The sequence below is a fragment of the Peromyscus californicus genome, unplaced genomic scaffold, assembly GCF_007827085.1.
Source record: "Peromyscus californicus insignis strain IS unplaced genomic scaffold, ASM782708v3 Scaffold_15__1_contigs__length_86483966, whole genome shotgun sequence".
Lineage (NCBI taxonomy): Eukaryota > Metazoa > Chordata > Mammalia > Rodentia > Cricetidae > Peromyscus > Peromyscus californicus.
In genome coordinates, this window is record NW_026294447.1 from 85,984,052 (window position 1) to 86,005,297 (window position 21,246).

General features: G+C 38.9%; 1 protein-coding gene across 5 annotated transcripts in view; it reads left to right on the forward strand.

The window, feature by feature from the left end:
• The window catches only part of Sos2 (SOS Ras/Rho guanine nucleotide exchange factor 2), a 98,747-nt gene that overhangs the window by 61,446 nt on the left and 16,055 nt on the right, over window positions 1-21,246 (forward strand). For 3 of the 5 annotated variants that reach the window (XM_052739676.1, XM_052739674.1, XM_052739678.1), the window contains 8 exons: window positions 4,060-4,187; window positions 4,724-5,379; window positions 5,961-6,042; window positions 7,062-7,184; window positions 12,312-12,415; window positions 15,573-15,795; window positions 18,857-18,976; window positions 19,128-19,290. In XM_052739676.1, coding sequence (XP_052595636.1) covers window positions 4,060-4,187; window positions 4,724-5,379; window positions 5,961-6,042; window positions 7,062-7,184; window positions 12,312-12,415; window positions 15,573-15,795; window positions 18,857-18,976; window positions 19,128-19,290 — 1,599 coding nt within the window. The remainder of the gene's footprint in view (window positions 1-4,059; window positions 4,188-4,723; window positions 5,380-5,960; window positions 6,043-7,061; window positions 7,185-12,311; window positions 12,416-15,572; window positions 15,796-18,856; window positions 18,977-19,127; window positions 19,291-21,246) is intronic. The other 2 variants (XM_052739677.1, XM_052739675.1) reach the window with 1 other exon arrangement.

Genomic DNA, 21,246 nt, shown 5'->3' on the forward strand with positions numbered 1-21,246 from the left:
GTCTGCCTCCCAAGTGTTGGGATTAAAGGTGTTCACCACCACCAACATATATGTCCTTTATTATAAAGGATATTGTCTGAGTTATGTTTCTGTGTGGTGATAAGACACTGACCAAAAGCAACTTGAAGAGGAAGGGGGGTTACTTTAGTCTCTGTTTCCAAGTAGCAGTCCATCACTGAGGGAATTGGGGCAGGCACTTAAGGCAGGAACTCAAGCAGAGGCCATGAAGGAACACTGCTTACTGACTTGCTCCCCATGGCTTGCTCAGCCTGCTTTCTTATACCATCCAGGACCACCTGCTCAGAGATGTCCACCCCACAATGAGCTGGGCCCTCCCACATCAATCATTCATCAAGAAAATGTCCCACAGACCTGCCCACAGGCCCAATCTGAAGGAGCCTTTTCTCAGTTTAAGTTCCCTCTTCCTAGACAACTCATTTCAGATACGATTTTTGCTTGTTTGTTTTTCAAGACAGGGTTTCTTTATGTAGCCTTGGCTGTCCTAGAACTATCTCTGTAGACCAGGCTGGCCTTGAACTCTCAGAGATCCGCCTGCCTCTGCCTCCTGAGTGCTGGGATTAAAGGTGAGCGCCACTACTGTGCAGCTCCTTTTAGATATGATTTATTAAAAGTCAAATAACATTTTTTTAGTACTTGGACATTTCCTTGAAATTTATCAGTGGAATAAAAATACTCTTCATGAGGTCTATGAAGTTTAATATTAAGATACAGTATTAGTTATTTAATGAGATTCATTAAGAAAGATTAGCCGAGATTAAGTTTCTTTAGGAATCATTTTTGCTTTACCTCACCTGGATTCCTCACTCACCATGTGTGCTGCATTTGCTGAACTGCAGCTGTGCAGGTGGCTGTGTTCGCTCGCCTGTAAGCTGAGGAGTGGGGCGGGCTGGAGATCAGAGTGGCCCTTGCTAGGCAAGTGCCCTGTCCTGAACTGTCTCCCAGCCTCCCACTGTGCTCTCACAGGAAGGAGTTTTGTTTGCTGCTTTGTTCTTTAACCTAACACCCGATTTAGGCACAGACCCGTGTTTTGCACAGTTCAGTCTGCTGTCACTGTAGAGAGACAGCATGGTGGCGTGGCAGAGCGCTCATTAGCCAAATGACCTAACTTCTGTATGTGCCTCGCCTGACCCATACACATGTGTTGTGATACTGTGTATCTCACTGAGTTGTAATAAAGATTAAATAAGCGAATAAAAGCTTATGCACAGAGAACTAAAAAGTAGTCAGTTATTTGTGTATAAACACAAAAAGATTTGAGTATTACACACACACAATCCTGATTACTTTTGACAACTGCCTGTTGGGTACTTACCATATTATACTAAAAATGGACAAAAAAGGTGTATCTCTATTGTTTAAGGACTTTATTATAATTTAATAAAGAATGTGGATATTGAACAAGTAATTAGAATAAATGCTTAAAAAATCCATGTGTATGTTGATAAGCATAAAGAAAATGTGGTCCATATATATTCACACAATGAATTTTTACTCAGCCACGATTTAAAATGAAATCATGACATTTGCAGGAAAATAGAACTGGAAATTATTCTTAAGTGAAATAGCCCAGACTCAGACAAATACATTTTCTCTCACATGTCAGTGTTAGACTTTAATATTTCTATATGTAGGGATGAGGCATGGGTGTAAGTCATAAAAGTGGCTCCTGAAGGAGAAGAAGATCTTCATGCAGAGCAGAAGGGAGACCGATGGTAAAGAATGCAGGTGGCAAGACAGCGGAAGGCGGGTGCGGGACAGGCACAGGGGAGGGAGGCAGTGAGAGAGGACGGTCCGGTACGTGGAAATACCGTACCGTTCTACTTTAAAAATGAAGAGGGAACCTTCCAAACATGTAGCAATGGTGTAGGATAACTGATGGAGAAGGAACTAGCTTTGCCCAGGCAAGTCAGAAAAGAATTCTTAGAGTGTTGACTAGATAGGAACGTTCTATCTGTGTCTCCATTATTTATCTGGAAGAATCATGTAAACAAATGCCAAGGAGCTCTGCAGATGAAAAGAAACAATAAATACAATTTACCACAGCACTTACTAGATCCTATAACAGGGGAAACGTTACCTAAAAAGACATTATCGAGACAGTTCATAAAATTGCTACATTCTAGATGAGGAGAGCCTTTTGTTGTTTGTTCATTGAGACTGAGTCCCATGTAGTCCAGGCTGGTCCTGAACTCACTGTGCAGATGAAAATGACCATGAACTCCCAATCCTTCTACCCCCACTTCCCGAGTGCTCGGATTACAGGTGTGTGCTACCATGCCCAGTTTGTACAGTGCTGGGAATTGAACTCGGGCCATTGTGCATGCTAGCTAGGCAAGCACTCTACCAACTGAGCCACATCTCCAGCCTAGGATTTTAGAGCTTTATTGTTGTAAAATTTTCTGAAGTTGATCTGAACTATGCTCTGATTCCACAAAAGAATATTCTTATTCTAAGATGTACTACTGAAATATTAACCGATTAAAGAACACACTAGAAAGTATTTTTTTCTATTTTCCCAAGATTAAATGATTATTTTAAAAATATACATGCTGTGTAGAAATAAACACTTTACCCCATCCTATAGTTCTGTGCATTTGAGACTAGAGAAGTATCTTTGTCCTACCCCACATCTTCAAATTGACACTCTAAGGTCATAACAGTAAGTCTTCCCAAAGGGGACCTTCCAGAAAGACAGGATGTTTCCTTAGCTTATATTTCCTACTTTTTGTGGCATAAGCTAGTAATCTGTCTCTGAGCTGTGTTGTGTGTGTGTGTGTGTGTGTGTGTGTGTGTGTGTGTGTGTGTGTGCGCGCGCGCGCACATATGCACATAGGGAGTTAGGAGGCAGTCTACCATCAATCTCACCAGCTACTGAAAGCCATAAGATTAGCTATAAGCATAAAGGGATATGCCAATATTACTGGCAAAAAAACCCCAAAAGACAGAAAACATGTGACAGCTTGCAGTAACTTTTCATTTCATTGATGTGGAGACCCCGCTATAGGTATTGACAAGGTAAGTCAGTGAGTTCTAGAGCCACAAAGAAATCATGTCATCTAGGATTGAGGAATTCCACCATGGTGAAAGGAGAAATCTGACTCCCATGGCTTGTCCTCCACTTTGAGAGTGATTTGTGATATGAGGATGATCCAAAAATAACTTCCAAGCCATTCAGCAAAGGTTTCCCCTCTTCTGTGAGGAGTGGAATGGGTCGGTAACATTGCTTCAAAATAAACAATAAAAGAGGGGAGGTATTATTTGAAAAGCAACTTCAACAATAAGAAGCATTTTGTGGTGTATTGGAGGCTAAATTCACCAGTTGGGTGAGGAGGCCAGAGGCCACTATGCAGAAAGCTTATGGAGACATGAAAGAGTTTGACTCATTTGCAGCTGGCTCACCACAGTGATTTCTGTGTCAGCTTAAGAAGTGTAGAATGCATCCTTTCAAATCCCTCTAGAGAAGCAGCTTGGATAGTCGGCAAGCTGATGTTTAAGTCTCCCTGCTAATTACGCATGTACCTCAGTAGTCGAAGATTTACCTAGATACTCAAAGCTCTGGGTTCCATCCCCAGTGCCACAAACATTCTCTCCATTTACCATAATGCTGCAAATCAAAAAAATATTTAGCAAATTATTGAACTGAGATTATACCATGCAGCCATTTTTTATATACTTCCACTACTGAGAACTTCTAACTCTTCTGACATTTTTTTTCTGCTCAACAGACTTGTAATTACTGTATTACTGGGGAAAGCATGGCAGCATCCTCACTCAGGAAGCAGAGGACAGGACACAAGGACAGGCTACAGAACCTGAGGGCATGCCTCATGGGGGGCTCCACCCCTTGTGGCTCCACAGCCTTCCCCAAACTCTGCTACCTGCCGGAATTAAATGTCCAATACATGAGCCTATGGGAGACATTGCATATTCATATCGATGCATTAAATACATTCAAGTTTTGAATATTTGTTGCTGCTTTAACTACAAAGAAGTTGAGAATGGAACCAAGCAATGTAATTTTATCTTTTTCCCCCTTAGCAGTTAAAAGCATGTAGTGAAGAACAAGAAGACAGGGAGTGTTTGAATCAGGCTATCACTGCCCTCATGAATCTTCAAGGCAGCATGGACCGAATTTACAAGCAGCATTCACCTAGACGCCGACCAGGGTAATTCAAGACTTCCAAATATGAATATTTATGCTTCCTTCACTGTGTGTGATCCCCACTTTTCCCAAGTGTGGTTTAGAATGGTGCTGCATTCTTAAAAGTTATGCTTGTCCTTTTTTGGTCTGTCTTAGTCAGAAAATTACCAAATTACCATTGTTATATTGTCGGATATATTTATTAATTTAAATGTATTTAATGAAATTTTATATTTTCTGCAAGTGATGTGAGATTTTTTTTCTATAATTTTAGTTCTTATGGCTCTAGGAATGTAGTACTTCGACAGTAGTGAACTTGAGTCATTTGGTATTCAGGGGCAGGACTAGAAGAAAATATTGTTAGGAATATAGTTTAATATTTGGTTATTTAAGCTTTCAAATGCTGGGTATTCAAACTCAGGGCATTTTACATGCTAAGCATGTTCTCAGTCATTGAACTAGACCTTTCAACTCAGCTTAATACTTTTGCTATTTGATTTTGTATTATATAACCATCATAATTGAGTAAGTCAAATTTACCTTGCCTTTTTTCCCCCCTAGGGATCCTGTTTGCCTTTTTTACAATCGTCAATTAAGAAGCAAGCACCTAGCTATCAAGAAAATGAATGAAATTCAGAAAAACATAGATGGGTGGGAAGGCAAAGATATTGGACAGTGTTGTAATGAATTCATAATGGAAGGGCCATTGACCAGAATCGGTGCTAAACATGAAAGGCATATTTTTCTCTTTGATGGCTTGATGATCAGCTGTAAACCTAATCATTGCCAGAGCCGACTTCCAGGTTATAGTAGTGCAGAATACAGACTAAAAGAGAAGTTTGTCATGAGGAAAATTCAAATCTGTGATAAGGAGGATACATGTGAATGCAAACATGCTTTTGAATTAGTATCCAAAGATGAAAACAGTGTAATCTTTGCTGCTAAGTCAGCTGAAGAGAAAAATAACTGGATGGCAGCCCTTATTTCCCTTCACTATCGAAGCACTCTAGATAGAATGCTGGACTCCGTACTGTTGAAAGAAGAAAATGAGCAGCCCCTGAGGCTCCCAAGTCCAGACGTGTACCGCTTCGTGGTGAAAGACTCTGAGGAAAACATTGTGTTTGAAGATAACCTGCAAAGTAGAAGTATAATCCCCATTATTAAAGGAGGGACTGTGGTGAAATTAATTGAAAGGCTAACCTATCATATGTATGCAGGTATGTGAAACTAACAAGTGTTTTCCTAAGGCCTGGGACCCGATGCAGAAGGAACACGTCAGAGTTGATGGGTGCAAATGGAGTGCACCCCAAATAAAAAAAAAAATTATGAAAAATCAAAAGGAGTAAATAATCCATTAAATGTTTCTAAAATGTGTCATTAATTTCAGTGACTAATAAGTGCTCGTAAGTGCTGATTTGTAAAATTAAAATTGAAAATAGTCTTTATTCTCATTTATCAAGAAATGGTTTAGGCCAATCACTTGGGAAGTAGAGTGGAGGCAGTAAGATAAGGAGTTCAGAGTCAGCCTAGGCTACCTGAGACCTTGTCTCTACAGGAAGGAAGGGAGGGAGGGAGGGAGAAAAGAAGGAAAGAAGGAAGAAAGGGAAGAAGAGAGGGAGGGAAGAAGGAAGGAAAGAAGGAGAGAAAGGGGGAGAGAGAAGGACATTCTACATCTGTCAGGAAAGGAGTTACACTGGGAGGACCCAAAGGTAAAAAGGAATGAAAGGAAAATGTGAGATTTGAGTCATTAAAATGGATGAATTAAGCATGAAATCTCTGCTTTGCTCGACTTTTTCAGATCCCAATTTTGTTCGTACTTTTCTTACTACGTATCGTTCATTTTGTAAACCACAGGAATTGCTAAGCTTGCTGATAGAACGGTAAGAAAGACGTGTTTCACTTATGTTAACATTTTTGTACTTTGTAAAGGTCCTAATAATACTCAGTAGTTCTGCCAGGGAGGGCTCTCTTCAGCGTGCAGTAGGCTTTTATGTGGGAAACACAAAAAAACAAGCTTAAGTGATAAAAACTATATTTTAGTAAAGTTTATTTTGTTTCTTAAAGATGTTTCTTTACATTTTACTTTTGCAATAAACTTGTTATGAAAATTTTCAGAATATATGCAAGGATAGATGGAAGAATATACTAAGCCCTTTATCCATCATCCAACTTCAGTAATCATTGACCCAGCTCATATTTCCTACAGATTTAATCATCCCCCCCCCCAGGATTATTTTGAAATAGATTTTAGACCAAAGATTTTATCTAAATATTTTTATATGTATCTCTAAAAGATAGTGTTTCTTATTTTTAAAAATCATATAGTATTGAGCTTAAAAATTAACAGTTCCTATATTGCTTATTTCTGAATGTTAAGATTTGAGCTAAAATTTTTACTGTATTTTTAAGTAGCATTTTAAATGCTTTATAGTTTAAAATATAAAGTGTTGACCTTTTTGTGCTGATCAGTGCTACCTATAAAACTTTTTTAAAAATAGGAAGAATACAGGGACTAGAAAGGTGGTTGGGGGTTAAAAGAGGTAATTGCTCTTCCTGAGAACCCAGGTTTGGTTCCCAGCACCCGTGTGGCCTATAACTCGAACTCCCAACGTCTCCGGCCTCCATGGACACCTACAAACACACATTCCCTCATTCATGCACACACACGTAGGCATGTACAAATAATAAAAATAAATTCTTAGATCAAGAACACAAAACCTTGGTACCAAATAGCCAGACTGTTTTCTTAGGTGCATGCTTTCCTAAGGAGAGTGCAACAGTAATTGTGCTTTCTACGTAATGATAAAGGATTGCTTAGCCAAAACCTTTTCCCTGATGAATCCAAAGGCTCTTTCATTTATGTGTGAACAGATTCCTCTTCTTTTGACTTTATTCTTAGGTTTGAGATTCCAGAGCCAGAGCCTACTGAGGCAGACAAGTTGGCGCTAGAGAAAGGCGAGCAGGCCATCAGTGCAGATCTGAAAAGATTTCGCAAGGAGTACGTCCAACCTGTGCAGCTCAGGTTTGCCCGAACGTCGCCCTTCTAAAATAGTCTGTTACATAGTTCATATACAAGTTCTTAGCTCTTAATTCAGATCGTTCTCTCGTTAACTTTATTTCAGCCAAATTCCCTTACTCCTTTGTAAAGATAATTTTTAAATAAGTAACCCTAATGTAGTTTAATTATTTGAATATATCACATTATTTGTATCATCTGTGTATGTCATGTGATAGATTATGTTTATTCACGGAGATACCTATTTGTTCTTTTTACTTTTTGCCTGTACTTTGGTGTGCATGGATGTGTGTATGCATGTTCACATGTGTGTGGCACACACACATGCAGGTTCATGTACATGTGAGTCTCCAGGTTATATCCAGTGTGTCTTTCCTGATGGCTGTGTGCTTTATTTATAGAGATAAGCCAACTTTTCCAGGATTCTTCAGTGTCTCCTGACAGGAGACCTGCTGGGCTTCTCAATAGCCACATGTAATCTTGCCTGCTCTTGCCTTTCCCCTCCACATCCCGCTGTGCTAACATAGTCATTGTGAAGGCTCCCATGGCTGTAGCTCTTTCCCTCCTCAGAACAGACAGACATTTGTACTTTGAGGATGCTCGTAGTCGTGGAAGTGTGTTTAGTTACAGCAGCTGTTGGTTGCGAGGCACTCACTGTACGTCAGTCGTTGCCCATTAGAGCTTTGTCTCTTCTCTATTACCCTCACAACAGCATTCTTTGTAGGGCTAGGGATGGAACACAGTTTTATACGTACTTCATATATAAGGAAATTAGAACTGAGGGGGAATTGAAATAGTTATATAAAGGGAGAGACAAGATAGGGCTAAAACCCGCATCTGACTTCTTTAGCAGCAAGTTTCCTTTTTTTCTACTCAGCATTGAGAGTCTGAAATTCCTTTGACTAGTCCCTGTAGCCCAAAAGAGAACCAAAGTATCTACTTCTTTCCACTGCAAACTGAGTAAGCAGATTAATTACAGGTATATAATCCTTTTCTTCGTGAACACCATGTCCCTGGTTGCTGTTGATCAATAAATTGCAACTTTGGAACTGAGTTTGTTAATTATTGATTTTCCACAGTAATTGCCACAAATAAATGCAATCTCAGGTAATGATAGTGGTGCTGGCTGTCTACTCCTAGCAGGGCTTTCCTTGTATAGGTTGAACTTATTTACCAATAGAAAATAGAGAAGTAATTAAAATTTCTCTAAGAACTGTAATACATTCATTCTATAGTCAAACTAAGTCTCCTTATATGAGGCATATATTTATGAAATTGCTATTTGGTGGAAGAAAATGATCTTAGACTCAGTCATGTTGATTTTTTGGTTTTGCTTTTATACATATACCATATTATAAGTACAAAAAATAACTGACTGCCATAATCTTATGGTACCATGATACTGATTCTACTGGTGAAAAGGGATATATGAAAGTTATGTTATTCTACTTAGAATGTTTTAGTGGTTTACAAAATACACACCTTTATATATTATAATTCCTGGAATAACAGGGCCTGGTATCACAGAAAGCTGAGTCAGGGGGATCCCAAGTTCACGATTGCTCTGGGCTACACAGCAAGTTTAAGACCATCCTAGGCAATTAAGTGAGACTCATCTCAAATAAAACGTAAAGACATGGCTGCGAACAATATGTAGTGGTAGAATACTTGCCTAACATGCTAAGGCCTTAGGTCCCATCTCAGTAAAATAAATAGATAAATATTCAGGAATAGTGGAGATCAGGTTGGAGTAGTCAGGGAAGACATCTTCCAAGAGGTCAACTTTAAGATTATGCGGGGAGAATGTATGGGATTTAGATTCACAGAAAGGCGATTGTACATATTGAGGAAAATGGGAAATAGTACAGATAAAGGCAGACTTGAGAATGATATGCAGAAGAAAGCCATGGGAATTGACATTAGAGGGCAAAGAATGGAAGTGAGATTAAGTGTATGAGTCAAGAGGCTTGAAATACCAACCAACTTTCAGACCTGTTCTGTGAGCAATGAAAGATTTGGGTGAAATGCAAGGTAGTTTTTTCAATATCTCACTTTTTAAATAGACAGCAAATTTAGAGAATCTTATAGTGACCATCCATAAAACCATATATATCTGCTATCCATATTTTACTGTACTTATTTATATCACATACATTTATTACTCTGTCATTCCATTACCTCATTTTTTTTTTTTTTTTTTGGTTTTCCGAGACAGGGTTTCTCTGTGTAGCTTTGCGCCTTTCCTGGGACTCACTTGGTAGCCCAGGCTGGCCTCGAACTCACAGAGATCCGCCTGGCTCTGCCTCCCGAGTGCTGGGATTAAAGGCGTGCGCCACCACCGCCCGGCCATTACCTCATTTTTTAGATATATTTTAGGCACATATTTCTTAAATACTTTGACTTGCATATCATTAATAGTTTAATACTTACTATTTGTTTGTTCCCAACACATGCATCTTAAGTGTACTTTAAATTTAAACAGACACATACATCTTTTTTTCATATAGAGTTTCTCTATGTAGCCCTGACTGTCCTGGAACTTGCTCTGTAGACCAGGTTGGCCTCAAACTGTTAGATCTGTGTAGGTGGAGTTTTCCTGTCCTGACTGCCTACTCCCAAATAACAGGCAGCCACTTCCCAAATAACTGACTTAATATAAATTATAAATGCTCGGCCCATAGCTCAGGCTTGTTACTAACTAGTTCCTACAACTTAACCCATTTCTATTAATCTATGTGTTGCCCTGAGGCTCGTGGCTTTTACCTCTACCCCATTTTGTGTGCCCAACTCATTTGCCGTCTGGCTGGTGACTCCAGACACCACCCTTCTTCCTCCCAGCATTCTCTGTTTGTCTTTCCCACTTAACTTTATCCTGTTCAGTTTTTGGCCAGTCAGCTTGTTGATTAAACCAATCATAGTGACGTATACTTATACAGTGTACAGAAGGATTATTCCCCAGTAGATCTGCTTGTCTCTGCCTCCCAAGTGCTAGAATTAAAGGTGTGTGCCACCAAGCCTGGCAAGACACATACATCTTTTTACCGCACCTCAGAAAGACCCTTTGTGCCCTTCTAATAGACTTGTGTTCCATGTCCAAAGGCACCATTACGATTTCTCTCTCCATAGACTAGTTTTATCTTTTTTAGAATTATATTTAAGTGGGTCTTTATTATTTTCATTTCAGCCCTCTTTCATTTAAAATGCTTTTGAGATTGATCTATGTTACTTATATCAGTAGTCTTAAAGCTTATGATATAGTAGTGTTTCATTGTGTAAATGTACCAATTTGTTTATTTTTCCTATGGGAAAACAAATGAGTATTTTCTTTCTTTCTTTTTTTTTTTTTTTGGTTTTTTCGAGACAGGGTTTCTCAGTGTAGCTTTGTGCCTTTCCTGGAACTCGCTTTGGAGACCAGACTGGCCTTGAACTCACAGAGATCCGCCTGCCTCTGCCTCCCAAGTGCTGGGATTAAAGGCGTGCACCACCACCGACTGGCCAAATGAGTATTTTCTAATCTTTATTATGACTAAAGCCCCTATGAACTTGATCATAAATCTTATTTTGAGTTTTAACTCTGACTTAGCGTAAACTAATGGCTCAGAATGACTACATGGAAAGTTTAGGTATATGTTCAGTTATAAAAGAAATTATCAAAATTTTTCTTAACATTGTCAGGAAGATTGTATGTGAGTTCCAGTGTCCATATCCTCATCAGTGTTTGTGGAAGTATCTGTTTTACATCTTAATTGTATTTCTAAGTATATAGTTTCCCACTGTGATTTGTTTCCCTTAGTGATTCATGATAAGAACTTTGGTTTCTTACTGATTATTCATACTTGCATAGTGCAGAATCTGTTTAGAATTTTTTGCCTGTTTTACTAAGTTGTTGAGTTCTATTTTTTACTGAGGTGTAGAGGTGAACTGAGAAGGTTGCATTTTGTCAGGGAAAAAGGTGTTTTGCAAATATTTTCTTCCACTTGGTGGCTAGCCCATTAGTTTTCTTATTGATGTTTTGATAAGATGAAACTTTTAGTTTTGATAAAAATCTGATGATGAGACTTCCTTTTTTCATATAACAACTTTAGAATTGTATTGCTGTTGGAAGAAATGGAGATACTTAAATTGATCTAAGCATAAGCTAGAAGCAGTTCTGTGATCTCTTGATGCATTCCTAAGATGTTGTGCTAACCAACCCCTCAGTAATGTGAGGTTGTTTAACACAAACAGTGTGGCACACACTGAAAGTTAACTTTATTCCCTCATCCTGCTGGGGGGGGGGGTGGGGGGAGAATAGGACCTGACTGGAAATAGTCATTTTTTGAAGTAATGAAACAAAAAATGCTAATGTGACTAATTTATATTACAGTATATCTATGGTAGTAAGTGGAAAATTGCATCTGAATAGATGATTAAATCTGTGTACTTACAATATCATAAGTAATCATCTTATGATATTACAAATGTTCGTCCAAAGTAGTGTTTTTGTCGGAAATAAACTACGAGATTATAGACTTATTTGTAGCTTACAAAGAAATGATAGCAGTTGAATTCAAAATCAATTACACTAAATGATAGTTTTCCATTTTATATGAAAACGCATCAAAATTTATACTTCAGAAATGATTTTTAGGGGGCTGGGGAGGGTTAAGTCCATAGTGTATTTGCTGTGCAAGCGTGAGTACGTGGGTTCAACCCCAGCACCCAGGTGAAATCTGAGTGTGACAGTGTGAGCCTGTGATCTGAGCCCTGGAGAGGTAGAAACAGAGGATCCTGGGAGCGTGCTGGCCAGCCTGCCTAGCTTAGTTGGTGAGTTCCAGGTCCAGTGAGAGACCCTGTTTCTGATGAGGATGATGACACTTATGAGTAAAGAAAAATGTCCTTTTTCTTAACATCAATGGGTAATAAAGCACAGAAATGAGGTTTTATGCCTTAAAACATCTTTAAAGTATCAGTTTAGTGCACAGTCTGAAAGCAACCCTCTTTTATGTTTTTGAAGCATGTGTAGTTTTTAGTATAGATTAGAGGTTTAGTGTTGTCTTGTCTTTGCGCTTGAAATTCACTACATCAATAGAGAAGTGGAAGAAGTTTAATTGAACACTTGGTTTCACTAAATGTTTCTCTCTATTTTATCAGGATCTTAAATGTCTTTCGCCACTGGGTTGAACATCATTTTTATGACTTTGAAAGAGACCTGGAATTGCTTGAAAGACTAGAATCCTTCATGTCAAGTGTAAGAGGTATATTATTGAAAGGCGTGATTGAATCTTGTGTCATACATGAGTTTACTTTAGAAATAAACCAGTTATCACATTTAGAAAACTGAAATAATATTAGGGTAATTGCTATCTGCTCTGAAATTTCTGGTGTGCTTTTAACATCTTCTGATGTCCAGAAGCTTGCCTTTGCAAGCATTTCTTGTCTGCTGTTTTTGCTTTCTGTCAGTGTTGGAGACTGAGCACAAGGCCCACTGAACACTAGGCAAGCTCTGCTGCTGAGCAATCCTCAGCTACCTTTGGAAGTTTTTGAGAATACTTCTTTTAAAGAAGTCAAAGACTTTGAAAATAAACTAAGATATTTAGGGTCTAGTTTGCTGCTGTTTCAGAGGACTTAAGCCCTGTTCCCATCACCCCTTCATGCTGCTAAGGGTTGTCTGAAGTCCAACTCCAGCTATCTGATGCCCTCTTCTGCTCTGTGGACACCTGAACACTCATGGTGTTCTCTCCCTCCCTCTCCCTCCCTCTCTTCCTCCCCCTCCCTCCCTCCCTCCCTCCCTCCCTCTCTCTCTCTCTCTCTCTCCTCCCTCTCTCTCTCTCCCTCTCCCTTCTTCCCTCTCTCTCTCCCTTCCTCCCTCTCTTCCTCCCTCTCTCTCTCTCATACTCATGAAAAAAAATCTTAAAAAATTTAACATTTTATGTCACCTCAAGGTTCCATTCCTTCAATTAAAAAAATGTGATTTTTTCCCCCGCCTATTCTTCTTAATCTTGTTCTTTTATTTTGGATCATTGACATTGAAAAAAAATAGTATTTACTTCTGGGAAAGTATTGCAGGAAATTCCTTCAGCACTGGAAAAATAGGAGTTTCCTGTGTAAAATTTCAGAATCACAGCATATGAAATGAAACTCCGGGACTTCATAATTAAACATATAGATGTTACCAAAAATGTGTATTATTAAATAAAGCACAAATTTGTTTTAACTAACAGTATACGACATTGCCTAAAAATAATATAGCAAGCCTAGCTTTCTCCATGTCCTGCCTGCTCTTCTTTTCAAAACAAAACAGGAAACAAATATTTTCGCTCCTTCAAAGGTTTCAGTCTGTGCTTGGCTAGCTCCATCATTCTGGGGTTGTGATTTGAAAGAATAGCAAAGCAGAGAGTGTAATAGATGAAGCTGTTCACCTCACAGCAGCCAGGAAGCTAAGAGCTTCCTTGTTCTTTAAGGGAAAGTTTATTTAAAATAGAGAATGTCCTAACTTTGAGATGTCAAAGACAATTTATTATGTACTTTTATCTTAAAATTGTTCATAATACTAAGTTTAAATTTTATTTTTATTCATTTTTTAAAAATGTTATGTATATGAGTGATTTTGCCTGTATGTGTGTCTGCACCTCATTCATTTCTGGTGCCTGTGATGGTCAGAAGAGTGCATGGGACCTCTGGAACCAGCTACAGTCATGAGCCGCCACGTTGGGGCTGAGAACCAGACCTGGGTCCTCTGCAGGAGCAGCCAGTGCTCCTAACTGCTCAGACATCTCTCCAGACCCTCATTTTAGAGTTTGAGAAAGGGTCTTGTGTATCCCAGGCTGGATTTGAACTCATTCATATAGGCAAGGGTGATTTTGGACTCTTGTTCCTCTTCCACCTTCTGGGAATAAAGTGTATCAAAGCTATTGATGAAAACAGTCAATTGTACATAATCTAAGCTTTAACAATGTATATATTCTATTTATTTATTTATTTATTTATTTAGAGGTGTGTGTGTGTGTGTGTGTGTGTGTGTGTGTGTGTGTGTGTGTGTGTGTGTGTGTTCAGAATAACCAAATATTTCATGAGGGAAAATTGATTTTTTTTAATAGAAGTAGTTCACCTAGTAATTGAAAAAGTAATGATATGTCACCATTCCACAGTGCTAAGAAAATACTAGCTCTAGGGGGCAGAGAGCTGGCTCAGTGGCTAAGAGTGTTTGTTGCTCTTGCAAAGGACCTGTCATATGGCTCATAACTGCCTCTGACTGGTTCCAGGGGAAGTCAACACCCTTTTCTGGTCTCTAAGGGCATCTGCACACCAACACACACACACACACACACACACACACACACACACATACACACACACAACTTTTTAAACATGAATTAGGGACTTAGAATTAGTAAATATCACAAAAAAAAGAAAAAAACAGACATCTTATTAGAATTAGACTGTATCTGTATCTCTGGGGATAGATAAGTCATAAATCTAGCAGATGAACATGGTAAATGATGCCATAGGTATGAAATTGCAAAAATACAAACTTAGAAAAATCCACAGAACAAATAGCACAGGATAAGTAATTTAGTTTCTTCAGCAAATAAGTTACAAGCATTTTGAGTTATAAAAGGGAAACCTGTATATTAAGAAAACAATGCCGGGCGGTGGTGGCGCACGCCTTTAATCCCAGCACTCGGGAGGCAGAGCCAGGCGGATCTCTGTGAGTTCGAGGCCAGCCTGGGCTACCAAGTGAGTCCCAGAAAAGGTGCAAAGCTACACAGAGAAACCCTGTCTCGAAAAACCAAAAAAAAAAAAAAAAAAAGAAAAAGAAAACAATATATTGACTCAATGTCGTGTTTGTATCTTTTTTAAAATTTTATTTATTTATGTGCATGGATGTTTTGCCTACATGTATGTTTGTGTACCATTGAACCCCCTGGAATCGGAATTACAGACTGTAGGTGCTTGGTACTGAACCTGGGCCCTCTGGAAGATCAGTTAGTACTCTTAACCAATGTGCCGTATTTCCAGCCCCTCATATTGTTTTAAAAACAAGTCAACTATGTGAAGACATTTGAAACTTAAATTTGAATACTAGAAAAACATTTGAAGATATTAAGATAGCACTTTGCTGCGTGTGGTGGCACATGTCTGTTACATCAGCATTTAGGAGATAGAAGCCCAAGGATTGAGAGTTTGAGGCCTATGTTTGGACTACATAGTGGGGATCTGTCTGAAAACAATGTTTTGGGGGATCAGTTTTTTATGTGTAACAAAGGTATTGTGATTATTTTTGAGTTTTTGAAATCATACACTTAAATATGAATGAAATATCTTGTAGATACTGAAGCCAGGCCATATTAATCTTGCCGTTTGCAGTCATGCTTGTCAAGTAAAGGGCATTTCTGTTTGTTTTTTCCCTAGGGAAAGCTATGAAGAAATGGGTAGTGTCCATTGCTAAGATCATCAAGAGGAAGAAGCAGGCTCAGGCAAATGGAATAAGCCATAATATCACCTTTGAAAGTCCACCTCCACCCATTGAATGGCATATCAGTCGACCAGGCCAGTTTGAAATGTTTGACCTTATGACACTTCATCCAATAGAAATTGCACGCCAGTTAACGCTTTTGGAGTCTGATCTCTACAGGTAGGTAATGTTAACTTCTTGCTTTGTTTCAAGAACTTTGGATATACTTCTTACCTGTTTTCAGAATATTTTGCTATTTATTGATGAGTATTTAAGAATAGCTCTGAGCCAGCACAGTGAAAGGAGAGAACTGGTCCTCTAAATTGTCCTCTGAACTCCACACATGTGCCTGCCTCCCTCCCCCCCTCCCTCCCTCCCTCCCTCCCTCCCTCCCTCTCTCTCTCTCTCTCTCTCCCTCCCTCCCTCCCTCCCTCCCTCTCCCTCCCTCCCTCTCTCTCTCAATAATTGTGGAAAAAAACTTGTTTGTTCTTCTGGGTGGAGTGTTTTTGTTTGGAGGCAGACTCTTCCAACATAGTAGTGGCTAAACCTAGACTAGAGGTTAGCAGTCCCTAGAGACAAGAAGATGACTAATTCCACAGAATAGCAGCTGCTTCCCAGGCAGTCCCTCCTGTCCACTCCTGATGCATCCAGGTTGCTTTAGTCTGAGATAGTGCAGTCAGTGAGTGTGGATGTGAGGCTCTTGACAGACTAATGAGTAGTATTAAGTGGCGTAAGTCTTTCTTTCTCAACCCAGGCTCCAGTGACTGCTGTAGATAGAAGACTGTAGGTAACTGCTCCCTGTTGAAAGATAAGTCCTACCATGATTCTGTCATAACCTTTGTGAATCTAGAAGCCCCTCTTTTGTATCCAGCTGGGTATGGTGGTATAAGTATGCCTTCCAGCAATCATGAGAGACAGCAGGAAGATCAAGAGTTCAAGGCCAGCTTCAGCATATAGCAAGTTTAGGGCCAACCTGAGCTACATGAGGCCTTGACTGAAGAAAAAAAAATCAGAGTAAACAAAGCAATACAAAATCCTGGGGAAGTTATCCTCATCAGAAGGTTTTTTTATTAATTAATTTTTTGTGATGCGTGGTTTGTCTGTGGATATCTCCATCACGTTGCATGCCTGATGCCTGTAGGTATTGGATCCTCTGGGACTGAAGTTACAGACACTTTTGAGCCACTGTGTGGGTGCTGGAAATTGAACCCGGGTCCTAGGTTTGCACTGGCTATTCCATTCAGAATCTGACCTTTAACACACCACCAAGTGTTTGTAAACATCCGATTAAGAATGCCATGCTATATTTTAAGTAATGTGGAATTTGGTTAGTCTTCAAAATGATATGCATTGTGATTTGTGACAGGCAGGCCTAAAGGAACTTGTTACTTGAGGCAACAAAGTAAATAGTACAGAATAAAGTTTTCCCTCATGATTGAATGTGAAATCAGTTTTAAAAAATGACATGGCTGTAATTTTTTAAAAATAGGAAGTTCCATGTAGACATGCTTTTGTGGAATAGAAATGCATTTCTTTGTTCTGTGATTTGTTTAGTAGAAGAAAAGTAACATCCTGACATTGATGCTGTGGGTAAATTTCTGGTGAAATATAGTTCTAAGTAAGAAAAGTTATTCTAGAAAAGCCAGATAATAGTGACACATGCCTGTAGTTCCAGCACTTGGCAGGCTGGAGGGAGGAAAAGCAAAAGTTCAAGGCTATGTTCTGATGCGCAGAGAATCCAAGGCCATCCTGGACTACACGAGTCCCTGTCTCAAGAAAGCAATACATACCTCCAAAAACTGTTAGCAAGGACCTGTTTGTCTTCAAGTTGACTGACCAAAAAGACGTTTTTTTTTTTTTTTTTTTCTTCGAGACAGGGTTTCTCTGTGTAGCTTTGCGCCTTTCCTGGAACTCACTTGGTAGCCCAGGCTGGCCTCGAACTCACAGAGATCCGCCTGGCTCTGCCTCCCGAGTGCTGGGATTAAAGGCGTGCACCACCACCGCCCGGCCAAAAAGATGTTTTTAAATATTGAAAACTAGAGGACATTCACAGCAGTGACATTGGCCAGTTTTTAAATGATGCAATCCTGACTCAATAATGGTTTAATCTTCTCGTCTGGTTTTTTTAGTTATTTCAAGCATTCCAGAAATATAGATAATAATGAATGTTTATGGACAATAAAAACATTACAGATGAGACTGAAATTCTTACAATTCTCTCTGATTACACTGTTCTCCATTCCTCCCAAGAAATTAGCATTACCCAGGACTTGATGTTTATTCTTCCTGTTTGTCTTTATAATTTCGGTGTCTGTGTGCATAGCCCTAAGTAATACATAGCATCAGCGTGCATATCTTAAAGCCACATCTGTTTATGATACCACTGTGTACCAAGTTTTTTACTGGGATTCTTTTTGATATTTGTTCAGGTTGATGTCTAGTTAATTTACCTACTTTAGCCATATTTACAATATTCCATTATGACTATTCTATGGTTTCTCTAGTTTCTTGATAGTGAGCTTCTAGGCTGTTTGGGGTTTTTGACTTTTGTAAACAAAATGTGACTGAGCATTCTTGTAAAAGCATTCCTATTACTGTGTAAGTTTATCCTTGGCGTGTTCATAGAGGCTGAACTGCCTTGTCAGGTAGTGTGTTAGTGTGTCTTCAGTGCTGTGGGACATTGCCAAGTTGTTTGTTGGGTGTTGGTGGACCGTCTTTACCTCAGCACCAGCGTTGGGGACTTCCTGCTTTCTACTTTATCTTTTGGCATTACCATCAGACTTAGGTTAGTTTGACAGGTATAAAATGGGATTTTACTGTAGGTTTAGGGGTTTTTATTCCCCGAGTGATAAAGCATTTGTTTCACGTGTGTGGCTGTTTGGGTCTGTTTCTATGTGACTTAACTAGCACATATATTTCTCAGTTTCTGTTGTGGAAGTGTTTAGATAATCTGATACTAATCTTTTGTAGAACCATAGAGAACAAATCTTTTTCCCCACTACTCCAGACCATAAACTTACCTGGATACAGACACGGTGACTCTAGTGTTATTCCAGTAGCAGAAAAGTGGAAGCTCCCTGGGTGCCCATCAGCACACAGTGATCGAATGCATTGTCCTGCCCCTGTACGGAGGACTGTTGCTCAGCTGAAGATGGAAGTTGAACAGGGTCTTTGCGTGTTCCCCTGGAGAATGTTTGTGTTGTTTTAAGAAAGATTAGTATTGATTGGTAATGTTTTACAGGAAAGTCCAACCTTCTGAACTTGTAGGGAGTGTCTGGACCAAAGAAGATAAAGAAATTAATTCTCCAAATTTATTAAAAATGATTCGCCATACAACAAACCTCACTCTCTGGTTTGAAAAGTAAGTTTTTATTTACTCTGTCTTATTGTTCCTTAGTAGTCATAATGTTAAGTCATATTTAAGCTAAAACTCTGACTTTATAAAGAGGTTTCTTGTTCTCCAAGTGAGTTGAAGAAGCTTTTCTAAGGCACGAATATTTTGTTGTTGTTAGATGCATTGTGGAAGCAGAAAATTTTGAAGAGCGGGTGGCAGTGCTCAGCAGGATAATAGAAGTTCTACAAGTGTTCCAGGATTTGAATAATTTCAATGGTGTGTTGGAAATAGTCAGTGCGGTCAATTCTGTATCAGTGTACAGACTAGACCACACATTTGAGGTAAGTGTGAGCTTGAATAGTTCATCTTTTGGAAGGGCAGATAAAGTTAACATACGAGATTACTTCTACCTATTTTTAAGGAAATATTTTTAAAAATCTGTCCAGTCCCCTTAAATACAGAGGTGGAATTATTAAAGTGTATACCAGCATATACTGGCAAGTGTGGACTTTTTTCAGTGGTACGATAGTAGTCTCATAAATGACAAAGGATTTTAAGTATATACTCAAGATACAAACACTTCTTAGTTACCTTTAATGTATAGTCAAAAAAGAGAGAACCCTTTCTGAAACCTAAAAAATTATCTTACTTTAAATTTTTAAATTACAGATTGTTTTATTTTAAATTATGAAGTAATGTTTAATTTCTGTCAGAATATTTGAGAGATACCGACACATACAGATATTTTGTACCTTTTAATTTAAAAATGAGCATCATATGTATGTAAATATTTATGACATGCATCCTATTTTTATACATTGTTCTGTTTATTGTCTCTCAAAATAAGTTTTTTTGTTTTTTTTTTTTTTTTAGTGGCTACATAGTTTTCTGTCTTGTAGATGAATTATAATTTAGTCTGTCATTCTATTTGGGAACAACTAAGTTATTTCTGATTTTCATTTGGATATATAATTTATCATGGGCCATTCATTCATTCATTCATTCATTCATGTGTTTCTGTGAAGCCCTGATTCTTTGCCTAGAATCAGTTTCTAGAGGCGGAAGTCCTGGGTCATTTTCAGATTTTTGGTACTTTTGCTAAGGAGTTTGCTGTCAAGAAATGATACATGCCCTGGACATTACTATATTAATTTTTTAAGGTTTCATGGGCCCAAATATTAAGGTTCTAATTTTTTATTATATTTTAAAAAATTAACTAGTGATATTAGTATTGTTAATGTACTTAGCTGCTTTCATTTTTTTCTTTATGATTTCTTTGGTCATGGCCTCTCATTTTTCCTTGTGGGTATGGCATTTTACTTATTTATATGAACTTTTTAATATGTTGAAGATGTTAAAACAGACTGTCTATAGGCCCCCAGTTTCTGTATCAAGCAAAATCTCCTCACTGTGGGTTCTTCCCTTGTTTTTCACCTACAACGGTCTCTCCCAAGTGAGCTGCAGGTAGGGACTCAGGTGTCACAATTCACAATGTTGCCCTTAGAAACATGGGTTCTTAGCATCGCTCTGGAAACCAGTCTAGCATTGTATGTTAAAATTAAAAACAGACACACACACTCTTAGATTAGAAACAAAGAGAACAAATCTTTTTCCCCACTACTCCAGACCATAAACTTACCTGGATACAGACACGGTGACTCTAGTGTTATTCCAGTAGCAGAAAAGTGGAAGCTCCCTGGGTGCCCATCAGCACACAGTGATCGAATGCATTGTCCTGCCCCTGTACGGAGGACTGTTGCTCAGCTGAAGATGGAAGTTGAACAGGGTCTTTGCGTGTTCCCCTGGAGAATGTTTGTGTTGTTTTTGAGAAAGAAACATAAGAAAACTTCAGAATGACTTTACTTCCACTTTAATATAACAAATCTAAATCCAAGATTGGTACAAATACTGAGAAGAATGTGGTTGTCAGGGATGTGAATGAGTAGTGGAGCATTTGCTCAGCATGTGTAAAGTCCTGGGTTCAAGCCCTAAGAGAGCGGGAGAGAGAGATGATCTCAGCTTCACAGCTTCACACAGTGGCCTCTCTGCTAGGCCTCCGTTCAGGACACCCCTGACACTTGTCTGGCCTCGGCAGCTTTATCCCCTTACTCCCTTCTTCTGTGCTGAACTCGGAAGCCAGAACCATGTGGCTGTGCTTTGTGATGTTCACTTCAGCAGATGCTGAGGCCCTCCCTCGTCTAGTGTTTTGTCTCTCCTAAATCCTTACTGACCCTCAAGGCCTAAAGCAGAAGCATTGAGAGTTCAAGGCAAGCCTTTGCTGTATAATGAAACCCCAT